General features: G+C 42.9%; 1 protein-coding gene across 3 annotated transcripts in view; it reads left to right on the top strand.

Moving 5' to 3' along the window:
• The first annotated feature begins 382 nt into the window (after positions 1–382).
• Dcbld2 (discoidin, CUB and LCCL domain containing 2) overlaps positions 383–18,043 on the top strand; it is a 65,903-nt gene continuing 48,242 nt past the window's right edge. For all 3 annotated transcript variants that reach the window (XM_075961745.1, XM_075961755.1, XM_075961736.1), the window contains exons 1-2: positions 383–858; positions 14,155–14,382. In XM_075961745.1, the coding sequence (XP_075817860.1) occupies positions 663–858; positions 14,155–14,382 (424 nt within the window). In that variant the 5' untranslated portion in view covers positions 383–662. The remainder of the gene's footprint in view (positions 859–14,154; positions 14,383–18,043) is intronic.

Genomic DNA, 18,043 nt, shown 5'->3' with positions numbered 1-18,043 from the left:
ATGAGCAAGTTGGCTTGGGGGAAGCCGGAGAGCGCGGGATGGGGAAGTCCCGGAAGTCACTGACCGGAGAGTCTCAGCGGGTTCACTTTGGGCAGTGGTCCCAAAAACTCCAAGCTCTCCAGCGGGGCGGAGACGGCTCCCGACCGCGGCTTGGGGGCGGGCCCGGATCGAGGGAGGCGGGTGGGACGCTCTCAGAGATCTATGGCGATTGGCCAAGGCGGATGAGGGGCGGTGGCGCTCCAGGCGAGGAGCTAACAGGTCGACGGAACAGAAAGCGTGCTGATTGGGCGGTACGGAAGGAGCTGGACCAGAACTGACCGCTCATTGGTCCCGGTGGACCGAGGAGGCGTGGCCGGCACGCGAGAGAGGGCGGGCCGGCGAGTGGGGCTGGCCTGTCCGCTAGCCGGTCCAGCTACGAGCGCGGCGGGAGCGGGTCCCAGCTCGCCCACGGTCCAGCCCTCCGGTCCGCCGCGCTCCGGCTGGGGTTCTCGGGAGGGGAAGCGTGACGAAGCGACGCGGGCAGCCGGCAGCGGGCGCGGGAAGCCGGGCAGAGGGGTCGAGGCGCGCTGCGCTGCCGCCGCGTCCTCGCCGGGTGCTGCGGGCCCCGGGCGCGCGGGGCTCGGCGGCGCGCGCACTATGCGGGCGGACTGCCGGCCGCCGCGATGGCGAGCCGGGCTCCGCTGAGAGCCTCGCACAGTCCGCAGGGTCCCCGAGGCCAGGCCGCGCCCGCCGCCACCGGCCCGGCCCCGCTGCCCAGCGCAGGCTGCTGTCCCCTCCCTCGTGGCCGCAACTCCTCCTCCAGGCCTGGGCTGCTCCTGCTGCTGCTCCTGCTGCTCCAGGACGTTGGAGCCCAGCAAGGTGAGTGGTGACCGGGACGGGTCGGCCTCCAGAGGCTCCTCGCTGTTGAAGGAACCTGAGGACGCACCGAGAGATGCAACTACACCACATTCGATGTGCCAAGGGGAGGCTCTGCCGCTCTGTGTCTCAAGTTTGTACCGCTTTACTTTTCCTCGAGGTCATTCATTTCTCTCAAAAGAGGGACTTGAGATACTGCCATGGAGGCCTCTTTTCTATCTCCTCCTGGACTGATGGACGGAGTAGGAAGCAAATGAAAAAGCATCTAGAGCTTTGAAAAGACAGGTAGTGATTACTGTTCTTAGGGAAAGCGCCCAGGTTCTAAAGTGAATGAAGCAGATGGCAGTGATCTTTAGAGCCTTGCATTTGTAATTTGTCCTTTAGAACACCTGCCTTTATTGAGGACGGTGGTTTGTAGATTGATCTGATCAAACACAGAAGCTACCCAGGGTAGCGGTCCACTATCAAAAGGGCAAACTTTTCCAGAAAGTGACAAAGCCCCCCCCCCCCCCCCCCCCCCATCTACAATCCTCGGAAAACCTTTTCCCCGAAGAGGGCAAAACTGTTGGCTGATAAATCATCACAATGGGAAGAGAATACAGGACAGAACTTTTTAGTGTTGCTTTTTCAGGCAGCATACCACATTTTGTTTGGCACTAGTTGTTAAACACATTGCATCGCAATGAGGAAAGATAAGGATTGTGTTGTTACTTGCTGCTAGGAAGAGTTCCTTTTTTAAAAATACATTTCCATCTATAAGTCCAGCTTCCCGCTGAGTGCACGTTTTTTGTCAGTAAAGTGCATCTCCAAGGTCGTGGGATTGTCTTGAGAAGCTGAGTCTTTGATGGCCACGTGAGAGCGTAATCTCGAAGGGAAATACATGCTTGGTAAACTGTACTCTTTCGTAGTCACGTTTGAACTAAGTATTTAGATGTGTGGCAGGCAGGTTTCAGTCAGCGCTTGCTATATTAGAGTGTGGACGCCTCTGAAATCTTGGCATCTATGCAGGAGGTTTCGTCCTAATGGTGAGGAAACAGTCCTCAATGGCTTAGAGACACTTAGGGTGTGGGAGGCCCAGGACTAAGTGGTTCGTGTAAATCAGTACTTTTAACCTACAGTTAAGGATGGTAGTTATCCCATTTCCAACAGAAGGAAACCGAGGCACGGTGAATGGGGCATATCTTAATATAGAAAGGACTATGAGTATAAGCTGCACACTGCTGTGGTTTGCACATTTCTAGGTATCCAAGTGTTTATATCGTGTTTAAAACAAATCTTCGAATAGGAGATTATTGTCTTTTGGAATATTTTATGGGCAGACTAATGTAACATGCAACATCATCTTATTTTTAACGACTCTGAATAATTTTAACCAGCATTTTAACATTATGTTTGTCTCCCATCTTTCTTACGTAAACACCAATAGAGATCTACACAAATAGAAATGACACTGGGAATGTCAAAAAGACACGATTTTTATTTTTCAAAATTGAGTTAATTTCATTTTGTTATTTTGTATCTCTTTGTATCTCTCTTCTGTCTTGTTCATATGAGAATTTACATTTCTTACATAGATTAAGAAAATGTAGGCCGGGCGGTGGTGGCGCACGCCTTTAATCCCAGCACTCGGGAGGCAGAGGCAGGCGGATCTCTGTGAGTTCGAGACCAGCCTGGTCTACAGAGCTAGTTCCAGGACAGGCTCCAAAGCCACAGAGAAACCCTGTCTCGAAAAAAAAAAGAAAGAAAGAAAAGAAAATGTAGTTTTACAAAGGGAAAGCATGATGTATTCACCTGTTATTAATCCTGAGTTACTAAATTGGTAAAATGAGGGCCAGTTTGGTGAGCATCTGAAAATTCAGAAATGAAATGAGGTGAATTCCCTAACTTTCGAGAATCTCCTACCCAAAGGGCTCCAGTGACACTTGCAGTGAAATTTCTTTGAAGCTGGTCTTGACTAGTGTACACATTGCCTCCATGTCATATGCCTTCCCTCACACAGGAAGTCCAGCCCTGAAGCACCTCTAGACTTTTTAGTAGGAGAATGCCTACATGTTCCAAGATGGAATTTATACTCTCTAAGAAGTCTTGGGAAGAAGATTAGAAAGAAATAATAAAATGTTATTTGCTGTCTTTGGTGGTAGAATTGTGAGTCATTTCTTTTTACTTTTTCAAATTATCAGCTATTCGTATGTAGTTATAATAAAGACAAATTGAGAAAATGGTTTTTGCTGACTAGATCTTTTTCTCCTACCTCATGAAAGTTTTGAAAACTTGATCATTAACAGCAATATACTATAACTAGTATTCTTTAAATTTATAAATAGATTCAGTGTATTTACATGTATTTATAGGCATTTTAGATGTAGCTCATATATGTGAATTCTAAACTTCATGGTAAGTTCATCCTCAAATCTTTATTGTTTCAGATGTTTATATTAAGTTCATTTTCAAAACCTTTTTAAAAATACACATTTTTTTAAACAAAACTGAAATTAGCAGAGCCTAACCTGTGTATTTGCTACGGTAATAAATTTGCCTAATAAGAAGTTAATGTTCTACTGTGATTGAATTTCTATCTCCAGTTTACATTATGACTAGGAATTTGGGTCACCTCATCTCATAGCCCAGCTTCCTTCTTTATATTATAGAGGGTTTGTCTGCCTTGTGGGCTAGAATGTGACTTGAACATGATGGAATATCAGGAAATTAATTTTTAAAATCCATTAAGACTGATTTGTTTGCAGTCATTCATGTGATATGATGGCAGGGGTATTGATTTTGGTTTGCAATTTAATAACCTACGAAACAAATCAGGTTGCTTCTTTGAAAGAATCATTTTGGTTAGACAGTAATATTGGTAGTTAATGCATGAAACTGTTTGTGCTCTGGTAGGCTGTTCCTTTATTGACTTAGGTAGTGCCAAAGTGTTTGTGAATTGTCATATATGAAGAACTCGTTTCTCTCAGCAAAGAAACGTTTATAATTACTTATATTAGGTTGACTTCCCATTTTCTGTCCTGTCTCAGTTTGATAAAACACAAGGGCAGCACAGGCATTCTTGAAATCCTAGCTCTTTGCTGAAAGAGGGGAATCAGGACTTCCTGATTAGCTACACTACAGTGTGAGGCCTTTCAAAAACCTGTCAACTAACCACTGAACCAAACCAAAGCAGGGCTGCCGCTCCGACACTCTTCAGAGTCATTCTCAAGTTGAGGAATTAGGATCCATCTGTTTGCATGTGTAGTTCAGGTTCAACAGGTAGTTACAGTCTTAAAGAACAACATAAGAATACAACTTGGAAGAGTGAACCTGAATTTCATTGTGCAGATAGACGGGTCATTTGGAAGGATGTGGAAGGCTGGCCAAGATGAGAATGAATAGGAAGAGTGTCATAGCCACACTGCCTCCATGCGATTGCTGAAGTAGGGAATGAGACCAGTTAGCAACTTCTTGTGGGCTCCTGGCTTGGTTCTGGATGACTTTGTCACAAGTTCACAGCTGTGGCACTTTGCAGTCGCGGCACTATGAATATATTCTACAGAAGATGATGATGATGTTGTAAAGTAAAAATCTTAGATGAGAATTGTCCACAATTGTCTCTTATTTTATCAGTTTTCCATTTTACTTCTTAGTCCGTATTCTCGTAGTTTCGCAACTTTAACACAGGTAAACATATTTGTAAAATACAGCAAATCATAGAAGCTCAAATATTATCACAAGGCATTCATTTTTTATGAAGCTGTTATTCACTCAGACTTGCTTTTTCAATATTTTCTTATCCATTATACTTGTCATTCAGGAGAGAATCTTTAAGGAAGTATTTCACTTCAAAATGTTAGTTTGATAAAGTATTTTATGATAATTTTCCAGGTCATTATTTGGGCTAACTCAATATAACTCAAAAAGATGAAAAATATAAGTATTCAGATGAACTAGTTTTTATGACAGCCAGTAAAATATTCATTAAAGCAGACAAGATAATGGGGACTTCTAATAATTACTAAACTTCATTTAGCCCACACTCTGAAGAGTGTGTTGTTTAAAAGATGACTTCCTAAGGACTGCGGCATAGAATTCTCAGCAAGGCTTTTGTTCAGTAAAGTTCCTTTAGCTTTGGGCTTAAATTGTATTGTTTGGAATGTGACAGAAGTTCTCAGTACTCTGCTCTATTTTTATCAAGAACTGTCAAGAGTGAAGGGTAGCGGTGATGAGCTCGCAGGAGAGTGTTCATGTGTCAGTACAACCCTGTGACATTCAGAGACAACATCACCTTGTCTTCTGAGGCTCTACAAGCAAGTCGAGCAAATAGTTCTGTTCAACTGGAGTAGGGTACACAGCAGTATAGATCAAAGGAGACATTTTATAGTACCTGCGAAGCAGAAGCCTTGATGATCGTTTTTGTGGCTGAATTTTGAAGAATTGGCAGATGTTGAGAAGCAGTGATCATAGAATCAACAGAAGGGAGTCAAAAGCTACTCTGTTACAACGAGCAGCCAGCCTCAGCTGCTGGTCCCTGGCATCATTCCTCCTTGAGTCCTGTGCCCTTTGTTTCTGCCTATCCACTTGACAGATATCTGTTGACTGGTTACTGCCAGTCAGCTGTGATCCCACAGAGTAGAATATTGCTCTCCACAGTGACTTGCCTAGCATCTGTCATTGGCCGCTGTATCACTCACAGGATACTGTACAAACTTCTATGGGTGTCACACACATATTTTTTAACCACTGGTTTTTCCCTTCATCTTTGTCCTAACAGCATACAAGCACCTGTCAACACTTTATAGTTGGGGTATAAGATGGGGCTACTTTGTGCTTCACTAATGGGCAGTTTCACAACATTTTGTTTAGTGTCTGTCCTGATCTCTCTATGTATTCAGTCATCTGTTCTCAGATTCAATGTCCTCCTGCTCCTTTCTCCTCTTGATAATCCTGAGTCTTACTTGAAAATCACCACGCAGCACCCTTAGAGAGAGCTCTGTAAGCATCACTACCTATCTCTGCTTTGGACTTTCCATGCTGGGTTTCAAGTACTCTAGTCAACAGAGTTTTGTTTTCCTGTTCCTGATTTTTGCTGTGGTGTCTGTTGCTCAGAATGTTTGTAATAACCGCCTTCTGCTGTGCATCTATTACCCCTGCACATTATTTGGTGCTAGTCCTTCATGCTTTTGGCTAATCCTCACACATGGCCATGCTTCCAGAAGCTTGGACACTTATTCTCCTGGGAATGGAGCCCTCCCTTGAATTTCACTGCCTGTTTCCCAGGGCCTAGGAGTCTATCAGTCTTCCCCAGCCCTCCCAGGAGCACCGGTCCTCTTTGCTATAGTTTCTTGACTCTGGGAGTTCTCCTTCAAGCTGGAGCTCTGAATATAGACATGGTTAATCTAGTAAGATCTTCTCTTTGGTTAGCTGCTTTTAAGAATGGTGACGGCCCAAATCATTGCCAGAAAGTTGAACAAACACCTGCGTCATCTCCTTTAGATTCTGACTTAGAGTTTGTTTCTGATAATTGCCACAGCCCTTTTCCTTCCTACAGGAGAAAGTAGATCAAGAATTCCAGACGTGTCTCACTTGTGTCAAAGTTTATGGGCTGCACAGATTTAAAGCTGTCTCTCTGGTCTTTCAGTAGTGGATCAGTATATGCCATTAATTCAACTCTTCGGCTCGGCAGTCAAAGTATCCCCATTTCAAATGTGAAGACCATCTTCTCCATCCATATTCCTGGTCCTTATCTCATTTACTGTTCATAGAAGTTCTACCCCGCTCAATGAAGAGTCAAATTCTGCAAGTTGAAGACTCAGGTATCGAAGGAAAATCACATGATTAGCCCATAACCGGCCACAAAACCACTCAGCACTCAGTACTGTTCCTCCCTCCTGCTGTATCTCTGAGACTTTTGATATGTCTCAGCTGTCCTTGAACTTCACCCTTTACAGTCATTTTGGATTATGGTTTATCTTATCCTTCCTTGCTTGCCTGTGTTCGTGTTGTATCCCAGGAGCTTGCTGTCTGGATGTGAGGCGTGGCAAGGGTGGTGAGTGTGCTTTAGTTAGGATTCTTCAGGTCGTAGAAACTGAAATCCAAACCTGCTGCATGTAGAGAACTTATTGGAGGATTCTGGGCTAATTTTCAGAGTGGAGATGCACATCACTAAGCTCTTTCCTCCCAAAATGAGGGTTTGGGCTTTGCTCTCCCCTCTTACACCAGCCCAGTGTAGAAGAGATCATGGTCGCTGGAAGTCCCCGAGATAAGTGTTAAACTGCAGAAATTCTGGGATTTTCCTTCTTGAGCAAATCACAGACATTGGAGGGAAGAGTGAGTAGGCACCGGGTGAGTCAGTGCCCGTACATGGACCAGTCAGCCAACCAGGAGGCATGATGTCATATAACTGTTCAGAACCTCCGGACAGTCTTCAGGAGGATCAGCACTGGATCGACAAGGCCATCTTCTCAGGGTGGGAAACAAGTAGAACTTTTAATAGTGTGCTGATTTATTTTTATTTTATCTTATTTTGTTTTATTGGTTTTTCTAGACAGGGTTTCTCTGTAGCTTTGGAGCCTGTCCTGGAACTAGCTCTTGTAGAGTCTGGCCTTGAACTCACAGAGATCTGCCTGCCTCTGCCTCCCGAGTGCTGGGATTAAAGCCCTGCACCAACACCACCCAGCTGAGTGTGCTAATTTAAAGAGCTTTGTATATGCGGTCGTTGTGTTCATGTGTTTGTGAGGCAGGCTCCTGCTATACAGTCCTAACTGGTCTGCTGCAGACCACATAGCTAAGACCGGCGTTAAGCTCTGACTCCTCTGCATTCAGCCTTCTAAGCATGGTGGCATTTGCCACCACTCTCAGCTCAGAAGGTCTTATTGAATCTACACGATTGCCTTGGATCTGCGTGGTAGAAATCACATTTAGGTGAGCTTATATGGAATTATGGAGGATTTCAGAAGTTCTTGTCTGGGATTTGCTTCTGAGTTAAGCAGAGGGTGTTAAGAGCTTTGTGTTTTATGCGTGCCTGTGACCATGCATGTAAGTAGAGTGCATTGCCCTCCAGATTGCAGTGGTCAGCTGCCATAATGTCTGTAATTAAGCAAATTAAAATACAGTAAGGAGATTTGCTAGAGACTAGGAGTTCCTGGTAGAACTCGCCCTCCCTGAAGTCCTTGCTGTGTCTGTCTGCTGTAAACCCTATGGACAGGGCCCACCATGGCGTGCACAAGCTGAAGGCCTGGGGATACTGAGTGTGAAATGCTGTGTCCCGGCTGAGCGGAAGCTGATCTTTTAAGTAGATGGCAAGTTTTAAGGATTTGGAGAAAGATGGGAAATTCTGGAACTTTCCAAATGAATGGGCTACTCAATTAGAGTAGAAATGCTTAGTAAGGAGCATCTCTCAGGAATTTATTATCCTCATAAGACCAGAGATTATCTGGTCTCTGAAGTTGCTACAAATTCTCAAAAGTACAGGGCCATTTTCCTTCTGTTAAGTAGCTAGATTGTAGCCCACGACAGACAAAGCTTGGGTGTGGTTTTTGTGGTATTACTATAGTTTTGAGAGCACAGCCGTGCAAATGTATGACGAGAGTGAAGGCATCGATGGGTTCTGTCCTTGCTGTCAGGTGTGCTCCTCAAATCCCCACTTCTCAACACATGAAGTTTGGACTCTTCCTGTCCCCATTTGACAGACAGCAAAAGGTAGCTTAGCTACAGTAGCTAACCTCAAGGTCAAAATGACTTACGGAGAATGGGCATCTCAACCTGCTGTAGAATTCTGAAGTTTAACAGTGGTGTCCTGGGTAAAGTCTGCGTGTAGTGAGGATTCGCATAGTTTACATTCCTTTTTAAGTCAGACCTGTGAATTATCTCATAGACTACATAATCTCTTTGGGGCTCATGCCCCGAATTAAAGGAGACTCCTCCTCTCCTTTAATTACCTTCAGCTCTTCCTCTGAAGTAGGGCCTGGAGTTATCCCCATCCTCAGGGAATGGCATGGCAACTGGTGGCGCCATTGTCCAAGTCTAGTTTAAGCGACTGGATTTTGGAGATTTCATGGTGTGGCTTTGTAAAACACATATGTAAATAAACAACAGTAAATGAACTCAGGAGGCTCTATTTGCATATACATGTGATATACACACACTCACAGTATGTAACTGATAACTAAAGAGGTTATGAATTTGAGAGCCTGGAGGGACATAGGAGGAGTCGGAGAAGGGAGATGTAAATACAGTACTCATGAAATTCCCCAAAACAAATAATAAAGACCGCATGGAGACATGAGTTCAGTAGAAGAAAGAATGATGGGATTATTTATGTTTCTAAAAGTTGTCCCTTGGCTCTACATATATGTCTGCCTTATATTTAGTATTAAGAAAATAATTAAGAGAAAGGAGTTATCAGCCAGTAAAAACCTTAATTTCTTGAGTGAAAGAAGCTGCTCTGAGAAGACTGCACAGCAGAACTTCCAGTTGCTGGCATTCTGGAAGAAGCAACGCGAACAGTAAAGAAGAGTGATTGCCAGCGGGCATGAGTGCAGGTTGGGAACGCCAGGAGGGGAGAATACATGGTGTGGCCATTAGTATCCAGATTTGCCTAGATCCAGAGAATGTACAGGACCAAGAAGGACTCTCTGAGCTCTGGAAGTTGATGCGTCTGTTGAGATTTGTCAGCTGTATCCCTTTGTGAAGAACCCGTGCTCAAGAAGTCTGTCTACAACTAACTATGGTCTGTGGAAGATATACCACGTGACCACCCATCCAAAGAAAACTACAACACCAACATTAATTTTAGACAGGATTGACTTCAGAACACAGGATGTTCCCGGGACAAAGAGCACGAAGTGAAATTAAAGTACTAGGCAGTGATATCTGCTTGTGGTTATACAGCTTAGGAGATCTGGTACTTTTAGGGCTGACCTAATACTTCTGGTGTGAAATTCACGGTATGAATAAAACAGTAAAACCTCCACTGTAGTAGGACGAAGCTGAATGTATTGTTAACAGTTATAACTTTGCTTTATGAGCTTTCTTCTCCTCACTAAATGCTACATGTTTGTCTTATCTCACAGATGCATGCTGAGATATGTCAGAAGCAAAACTTAGAGGAAGCAAAGTTAGGCTCACCATCTCACTGATAAAACCACAGTCCTTGAAAACTCTCTGACAAAGGCTGAGCTGTAAAGAAAGTTCCATTGCTCTATATTTGGGGCATATTTCTATAGGTTTCCTGCATTTGCATTTGTTGTTGCTAAAGGATACATTTCTAGAAGCCACAGGGCTCCTAATATTAAAATTCAGCAATGGTATTATTTACTAGTAACCATACCATTAAAATACAAGGGGGCCAGAGGCCCAGCCTAATCAGCATCCGGACACACACTTGTCTAAAAACACACTTGGTTTGGAATTTGATTAGAACAGCCTGAAATAAAGCTGTATTCCTAATCGCATTATTGCATAGTCATTTGATTATGTTCATTGTCTTTTGTGGGAAAACTCGTAAAAAATAAAATGAAGGAAAGTCTTTCCATTGTTTTCCTGGAAGAGTATCAAAATCTCCTATCTGCCTTAACACATCTGGCCTTGCACTCCTCAGAGGATGTGAGCACACGGTCTCTAAGTAATCCCTGGGTACATCTTTCTGCAGCCCAGCGATGAAGCAGTCAGATCAAATTCCAATGTTCTTTCCCCACTGAAATAAATTTAAAATGGAAAGTACACAGTAACGGGCGTCCACCCTTTCTGGCCAGTCGTAGTCTAGTGGAGACCATTCATGGAAGGAGAAGGAGGTTGGCAGCGGTGGTGGTGATGGCGGTTGCAGAGTTCCCAGTGCTGTAGTGTGTAGACTACAGTGATGGGAGGACCTGGGGTGGTGTTTGGTTTTGTTCTTCTGTAGTAGTTGTGCTTTATCAACTCTGTCAGACATGGGCATGTCCTGGGCACAGAGCATTAGTTTTTTCAGTATACGTGGCTAGTCAGAAAATCTAGGGACAGCTACCCTGACCCTGTTGTAGCATCCTCCTCGTCCTCTTCCGAGACTGGAAGCTCCGAGTCTCCAGTGAACATTCATTGAAGATTAGTTAAAAGACTTTTTCACTATAACTTAAAACTGAAGGATTCACTCGCTTCAGACACTAGGAAGTGGGAGATACGAATCTCCACCCTTTAACTGCACCCCGAGTGAGCCTAGCAGCATTGCCATTGGGCCAAATGAACCCAGCTGAGAACTAAGCAGTGAAGGTCCTCTTCCTCCTTAGAGACAACTGAAAACCTGCAGTGTTCTGTAAGAGGAAGAGGGGTTGGGGAACCTCCTCTGGAAGTAAGTTAGATGGCCTCTTGATAATTTTCTAGGTTTTGGCTTTACTTTTAAATATTTTTACATATTTTGGATGTTTCATAAATTGATTTTAGTTTTAAGAAGCATAAAAATAACCGGGAAATTGATTGCCACTTTTGAAGTGGAAGCAAGGACATGGTTTTCCCTTGACTTGAATTTAACGTGGGGACCTTTCAGTGGTGAGAAGTGTGTTCCACACTGTAGGCATGGATTCTTTAGTCCAGTGGTTCTCAACCCTCCTAATGCTGTGACTCTTTAATACAGTTCCTCATGTTGTGCTGAACCCCACCTCGAGCCATAAAATTATTTTCATTGCTACTTTGTAACTGTAATTTTGCTACTGTTATGAATTGTAAAGTAAATATCTGATATTTCTGAAGGCCTTAGACCCAGGTGACAGGATTGTTTGACCCCAAAGAAGTCGCAACCCCCGGGTTGAGAACTACTGCTTTCTAGGTCAAAGCTAGTTTAGCAGGTCAGGAATCTGCATGCGAGATGTCCGGGAGTTGCAATGTAAGTGTGTTTCTTCATTTAAAGCAACAGGCAAACATGCAGCTGCTGGCATAGTAAATTTGTGTTCTGCATAGCCACCCCTTCCAGCTGGGCTGTTCTAAACACATAGATGGTGGCAAATTCTATCTAGTCGGGTTAAATTTATCAGAGTTTTTGAAATGTAAAACACTCGGTAATGCTCACGGCAGCAGACTGGAGACATCCTTTTAACTCGGGTTTCTGGTGCACATCATCTGGAGAGGAGGGAGTGCTGAACTCCAGCACATACTTTAGAGCATTCTTGGCACACTGCTGTAGACTCATCGGCTGTGCCCTCCCTCCCCCGACACAAGAGCCTGAAAAAAGACAGCTCCGTTTTAATTGTTTTCCTGATCACACTGCATGCAGAAGCCCTATTTTCACCAATTATTATTTGTTTTGTTAACCTTAAACCATTTTAATGGTGAAAAGGACAAGAAGCAATTTGTATATTTTAATGAAAATTTAAAAGTCTCATTAGGACATCTAAAAATTACTCTGAACATTCTGCTTGTACTCTTTGGCATTCATTTTAAAGTAACAACCTTCGGTGAATGGCAGTCTGCAGGGAACGCATGAACTGCGCTACTGCGTCACAGTCATGCGGAGTTATCAGGAGCTGGCTTTCGGGATTCCATCAGCACTTCCAATCGTTGCTTTCACTTTTGCATATCGGAAATAGCAGCATTTTGAAGCTTTTAATTATCAAGGGATTGTTTTTAAAATATTGAAACACTTCCAGGAATCCCAGGCTAGTTTCAAACGTTAGAATTATTTTAGAGTACTTGTTTTTGCCTTTCTAAGGGGAAATGTTAGTGATCAGCCAAAGTTGCTTGACTTCGGTGCTTATTTCACTGTGAAGGTTCTTATAGCCTTGTGATTTTGCTTTATGTTACATCCAGAGGAGATTCATGGGATTTTATGGTAGCTGCAGGAGGAAATTTTAGTTTTTCTTTTTTTGTTTTTTTTTCTTTTTCTGTTTGTGTAAAAGCTTATTTTATTGGAGAAAATCAGAGGGTGCATTTCAACCCCACATTGTTTCATTCTTGTCTTATGTCTTTTATATTATTAATCCACTATGCCTAGTTCTTGTACATGAAAGAAAGCGGGGCTCAAACATATAGTTCACTGTTGACTAAACTTTATATGAGAAGTGTTTGTTCAGGAACACAAATACGCTGTACTGATGTGGATTGGATAATAAAACTTTGCCAGCAGAAGATACGTGTTGTTTCAAGTGTTGTTAAAGGGGTTCAGGCAGGCAGTTGTTCCTTTGTGGAAGTTAAATTGCTTTTTGGTAAACTGAAGTTTCTCTGATGCGTCCGGTTAATAAATTCTTGCTAGATACCCACTACTTGCTACAAGACTACTAGGCTGTTAGAATCTTTAATCTGTTCTAGTGAATGATATCAATAGTACATTGTTAAATAATAAATCAACATGATGGAAGTTGTGTTACAGCCTCCATGATCATGATTAAGTTAAAATTCAGAAGTATTAATTTTAATGTTTTCTTCCATAAGATCTATCCTATTCCAAAACGTGACAACCAATAGCTCTTTTGAAGGAGGAAACCCCTTTATTAAAAGGATACACTCATCATCTTGTTACAGAGAGGCTCGCTGAATCCCATAGCTACCGAATGCTGAATATTACCTTGGAGCAACGCTCAATTCTTTAGGTGTACATTTAGTCAATAACATGGACACTTATTTGAAAATCAACTGTGAGAAAGTTAAGATGCAAATATTTCATGTTTCCAGACAATATACTGGTACTAAAATTTTAATGCTCAGTTGCTGAAGAAACTTCTGAAACAAAGTAATCCTTTTGCTAAGATATTAAGATCATTTCTTTCCTAGTCTTCAGTGAGTCATTAACATTTTGTTTTTTCCTTTGTATTCTGAGAGAGATAAGATTTGGGAGAAGTTACACAGTCTCGTCTCAATGGAATGTAGAATTAAACGCCAGGAAATCTTGCTTTGGTGCCTGGGACATCTTCGTATGCATTGATGTTTTCTAAAAATGCTGGGGCTCACCTCTGTGAGCATCTTGTATTTGTAAGTCGGGAAAGCTGACCACGTTTTTACATTTCCATTGACTTTGAATGTTTACCAGGAATACGTGCTGATATTCTCATTTATTATGGTACATATTTAACTTTTACATAATTGTATATCCCAATGGAAAGAAAATCTTTGAACTTATAAATCATGTTAGTTTTAATTTTGTTGTGTTGTTGGTTTTGGCCAAGCCTGACTTCTCTGGTTCCTTGCAGGGAGTAGATGTGCTCAGAGCCATGTATGTCATCTGCTGTGTGTGTTGTAAAGGAAGTGCTGGCTCTCTAAAACATATGATGTCATACATTGCTGTTTAGTCTGTAAAAGTCCTGATTACATGTAAGCTTAAGATGGGAGAATAATTTATTTGTTTTTTTTTTCAAGGTGATGGGTGTGGGCACACCGTACTAGGCCCCGAGAGTGGGACACTTTCATCCATCAACTACCCGTACACCTACCCTAACAGCACCGTGTGTGAGTGGGAGATCCGAGTAAAGATGGGAAAGAGAATTCGCATCGAGTTTGGTGACTTTGACATTGAAGATTCTGATTCTTGTCACCTTAATTACCTGAAAATCTTTAATGGAATTGGAGTCAGCAGAACAGAAATAGGTAGGACATTAATGCGTGTTATATATCATTCCCTTAGACTTTAAAACTGAAATGGTTTTTGATGTTTAAGATTGAATAGCTGGTGCATAAAATGATGTGAGAAATCATAGAAAATTTAGAAATCTCAAATCGAATCTTCTTACAGGAAGAGGATCTTCTCATCTGCTTGTTACCATGTGCCCTTTAGTACAAGATAGGCATGGCAGCCTTCTTGCAAGATATCAGGTGGTTACCTTCCTGCAAGATGCATATGGCAACCTTCCTGTAAGATGCATATACTACCTTCTTTAAGATGCACATGTTACCTTCTTGCAAGATACATATGGTTGCCTTCATGTAAGATGTACTTGGTTACCCCCATGCAAAATGCACACGATTACCTTAATGCAAGATATACATGCTATCTTATTGCAAGATGTGTATGGTTACCCTTGTGCAAAATGTGCTTGGTTACTTTGATTCAGGGTGTCACTGTGCTGCTTCTAAAAAGGTAGAAGTTAATTCTCTTATTTTTATGTTTTCTTTTGATAGAGATATAATTCATGCGTACTTAGGAGGGGTTGTAGCATGCCGTTTGTGGGTTTAGAATCCAAACCACTTTGGATTAAAGTGTGTTTGCCATTAGCCTGCTGTGATCTGTTGAGAGCACCTGACCTGCCTTCTCACGTGTGCAAGTGTATATGTAAAGTGCCTAGAATGGTATGTGGTGCAGACTGTGGGGTGGTGACTGTCTGTCGGAGCAGTGGCTCTCAGTTAGAGCTGTGTAACAGAGTCACCTGGGAGACCTAAAAACAGACCGTAGGCACGCTTTCCATCCGAGACCAACAGATTGAAGTTGATCGTGTGAGACGGAAGCCTCGGAGTTATAAAAGCTTTCCAGGAGAATCGACTTCGCCGCCAAGATTTAGAAGTTTGGCTTAGAGATCAGTACCATTCTCTGAAGAAAGCTGAAAACTTTGTAAAGGGTTTAGTGAACTGACACGAAATAAAGAGCTCTCTCGAATTCTGAGTTTATTTGGAAGCATTTTTTGGAATCAGTACACACAGTAGTTTTCAGAATTATAGTTGGAATTTTTTAATTGCTCTTTGACTATCCAGCTTGTGGTTATCCCCTGCCCTCTTCATCCCTAGCCACGTCTTCATCCCATCCCACCTCTTGGGTACTGGTTGGTAACCTGTGTTGTTACTCAAAATTCTTGATTAACCTGGTAGCTGGAGCACCTCCTGCATATTCATCAACATACGGTGCTGGGTAAAGCTGCAGAACCCGGGCCACCTGCGAATGGGGAGCAGCAGTACTGCAGTACTGGTGGAAGACCGCATGGATCGTGCCTCGGGATCCAGAGGAGCAGCAGTACTGCAGTACTGGTGGAAGACCGCATGGATCGTGCCTCGGGATCCAGAGGGTCAGCCGCTAGTGCTCTGTGAGCACCAGCTTGTCTACCACTTATAGGAAATGGAAGAGATGGAAAAATACATTATACATGCTCACTCAGGACTAAGTAAAAGTAGGGGACCTTCTGTAGAAACAAATGGCCTTATTTGGTCCACATATAATATCGTTTAAAAAAGAAAGGAAGAGGAGGAAGAAGGGATGGGAAGAAAGGAGGCTGAAAGTAATGTTTGGGTCCTGGTTATTCTGAATGAAGATAACTAACTTTAAAAAGACGTTTTTCCAGTTAAATTTTGTTTACTTTTCAAGTTTTTTATTGGTTTTTAGTATGTTAATTGAAATAAAATCTCATCACTTCTCTTTCTTTCCTCTCTTCAGCCCCTCTCATATACCCCAGTCTAGGAGATAGTCTCTTTTTCTTTAAGTGTGTGTATGTGTGTGTGTGTAAAATTTGTTGAGTTTAAGGTTTTTTATTTGCACATATATGCTTTCAGAGCTGACACTGTGTTGGATAACCAATGAGGAGGCTCATCCCTGGGAGAGTTAATTTCCTTCTTCCAGCAGTCAGTAGCAGCCTGTAATTCTTTGTCTGGGGTGAGACCCCTACAAAATCTCTCTTCTTCTACATTAACATATCCATTGATACTGTCATTGCCATTTCTAGGAGAGACTATTTCACCACATTCTTTCTGGTACTCTGACTCTTAGGATCTTCCTGCCCCTTCTTCCACAGTGTTCCCTGAGCCATAGATTAAGGAGCTGCCATGTAGATGGAGCCATTAGGACTGGACTCCCCACAATCCCTTAATGTCCACATGTTGTCCAGCTGTGGGTTTTTGGTTTTTTGGGTTTTTTGTTTTGTTTTGTTTTGTTTTGAGACAGGGTTTCTCTGTGTGTCTCTGGCTGTCCTGGAACTCACTCTGTAGACCAGACTGGCCTCGAACTCACAGAGATCTTCCTGCCTCTTCCTCTCTGAGTGCTGAGATTAAAGGCGTGCACCACCACTGCCCGGCTCAGTTATGGGTTTTTGTGATGATACCAATTTTCCATAAAAAGAGGATTATTTGATGAGAGATAGCCACACTTATCCGTGGGTATAAGGATAAGATTTAGGATGGAGTTAGTGATTATGCTGCTTTGGCAAAACAGTGGTGCATTGTTGTCTAAGATCCATGATCTCACTAGTCCCATGAAGCTGGTTAGCCCTCCAGCACCTGGTATGATTTCCCTCCCGTTGAGTGGGCTATACATTCAGGTGGACAGCTGTTGGTTGTCGCAGACGTGTGGGTACTACTTTTGCACCTTCATGTATATCTAACCGTGCTGTAATTGCCCTGCTTCATAGATGTTGCAGCTGGGTGGGACCACTTCATTGCTCCCCTCCCTGAACAGCTTGCGTAATGTTTTCTGAGCGCATCAGGGGAAAGAGGCTTTCAGCCTGAATCATCTGAGTCCTGGATCCTAAGTGTGTGGTATCTAAAAAGTAGTTTAAAGCTTAGTAGAGAAACTTGTGAGGCACTGACCATTCACTGATAATAAAGAATGATTGTTTTAAGTGGGGAAACGACTTCAAAGACTTTGAGTAAAGGTGGCAGGGGAGGTATGAGCCAAACAAAGGGGTCGCGTAGGAGCTAACATTCTAATATTTGTGTGTCTTTTGGAGCTTTTCATGGTAACTTTTTTTTTTAATAAGACAAAGTGTATTTGGAAAATGAGTTTTGGCCTTGTAACTAGAAAGGAACAGTGGCATGGGAGACACTGGGGACATGGGTTTGACATTGCTCTGTCTAGCCAGCACTCCAGGAGCTCCCTGTTACGAGTCTTCACCAACTGTGAACCTGCCTAGATTTCAGTCATCTTCTGTACCTTTAAAGGCACGGAGGAAAGTCATATTTGGTCCTGCTGGCATGTGATAGGTGTTTAATGGTCTCAGCTGTCTTGTATTTTCCATTCTTTTTCCTTTTTTTCTTCCCACCTCCACCCTTTCATCAGGTACAAAGTTGTAGGAAGGTCAGAGGGCCGAGTAACTATGGCTCCTGCAGAACCTCAGTTTGAGGGCCCTGTTCGCTCATAGCAGTGACATGCGCTGGTCCTCCATTGCCACATGGTCTATGGTTAGTGGTAGAGATGTGTTTTCTGACCCTTCACAAAGAAGCGATGATCCTTTTAAAATAGGCAGTTAACATTCTGGCCAATGTATCTCTGCAGAGGATTACAGAGGAGAGATATAGAAGTATAGTTCCAAGAGAATGATGTTTTAAATCATAC

This window comes from Microtus pennsylvanicus, chromosome 1 (genome assembly GCF_037038515.1).
Source record: "Microtus pennsylvanicus isolate mMicPen1 chromosome 1, mMicPen1.hap1, whole genome shotgun sequence".
Lineage (NCBI taxonomy): Eukaryota > Metazoa > Chordata > Mammalia > Rodentia > Cricetidae > Microtus > Microtus pennsylvanicus.
The sequence above is the reverse complement of the archived record's forward strand: the minus strand, read 5'-3'. Positions and strand labels throughout refer to the sequence as shown.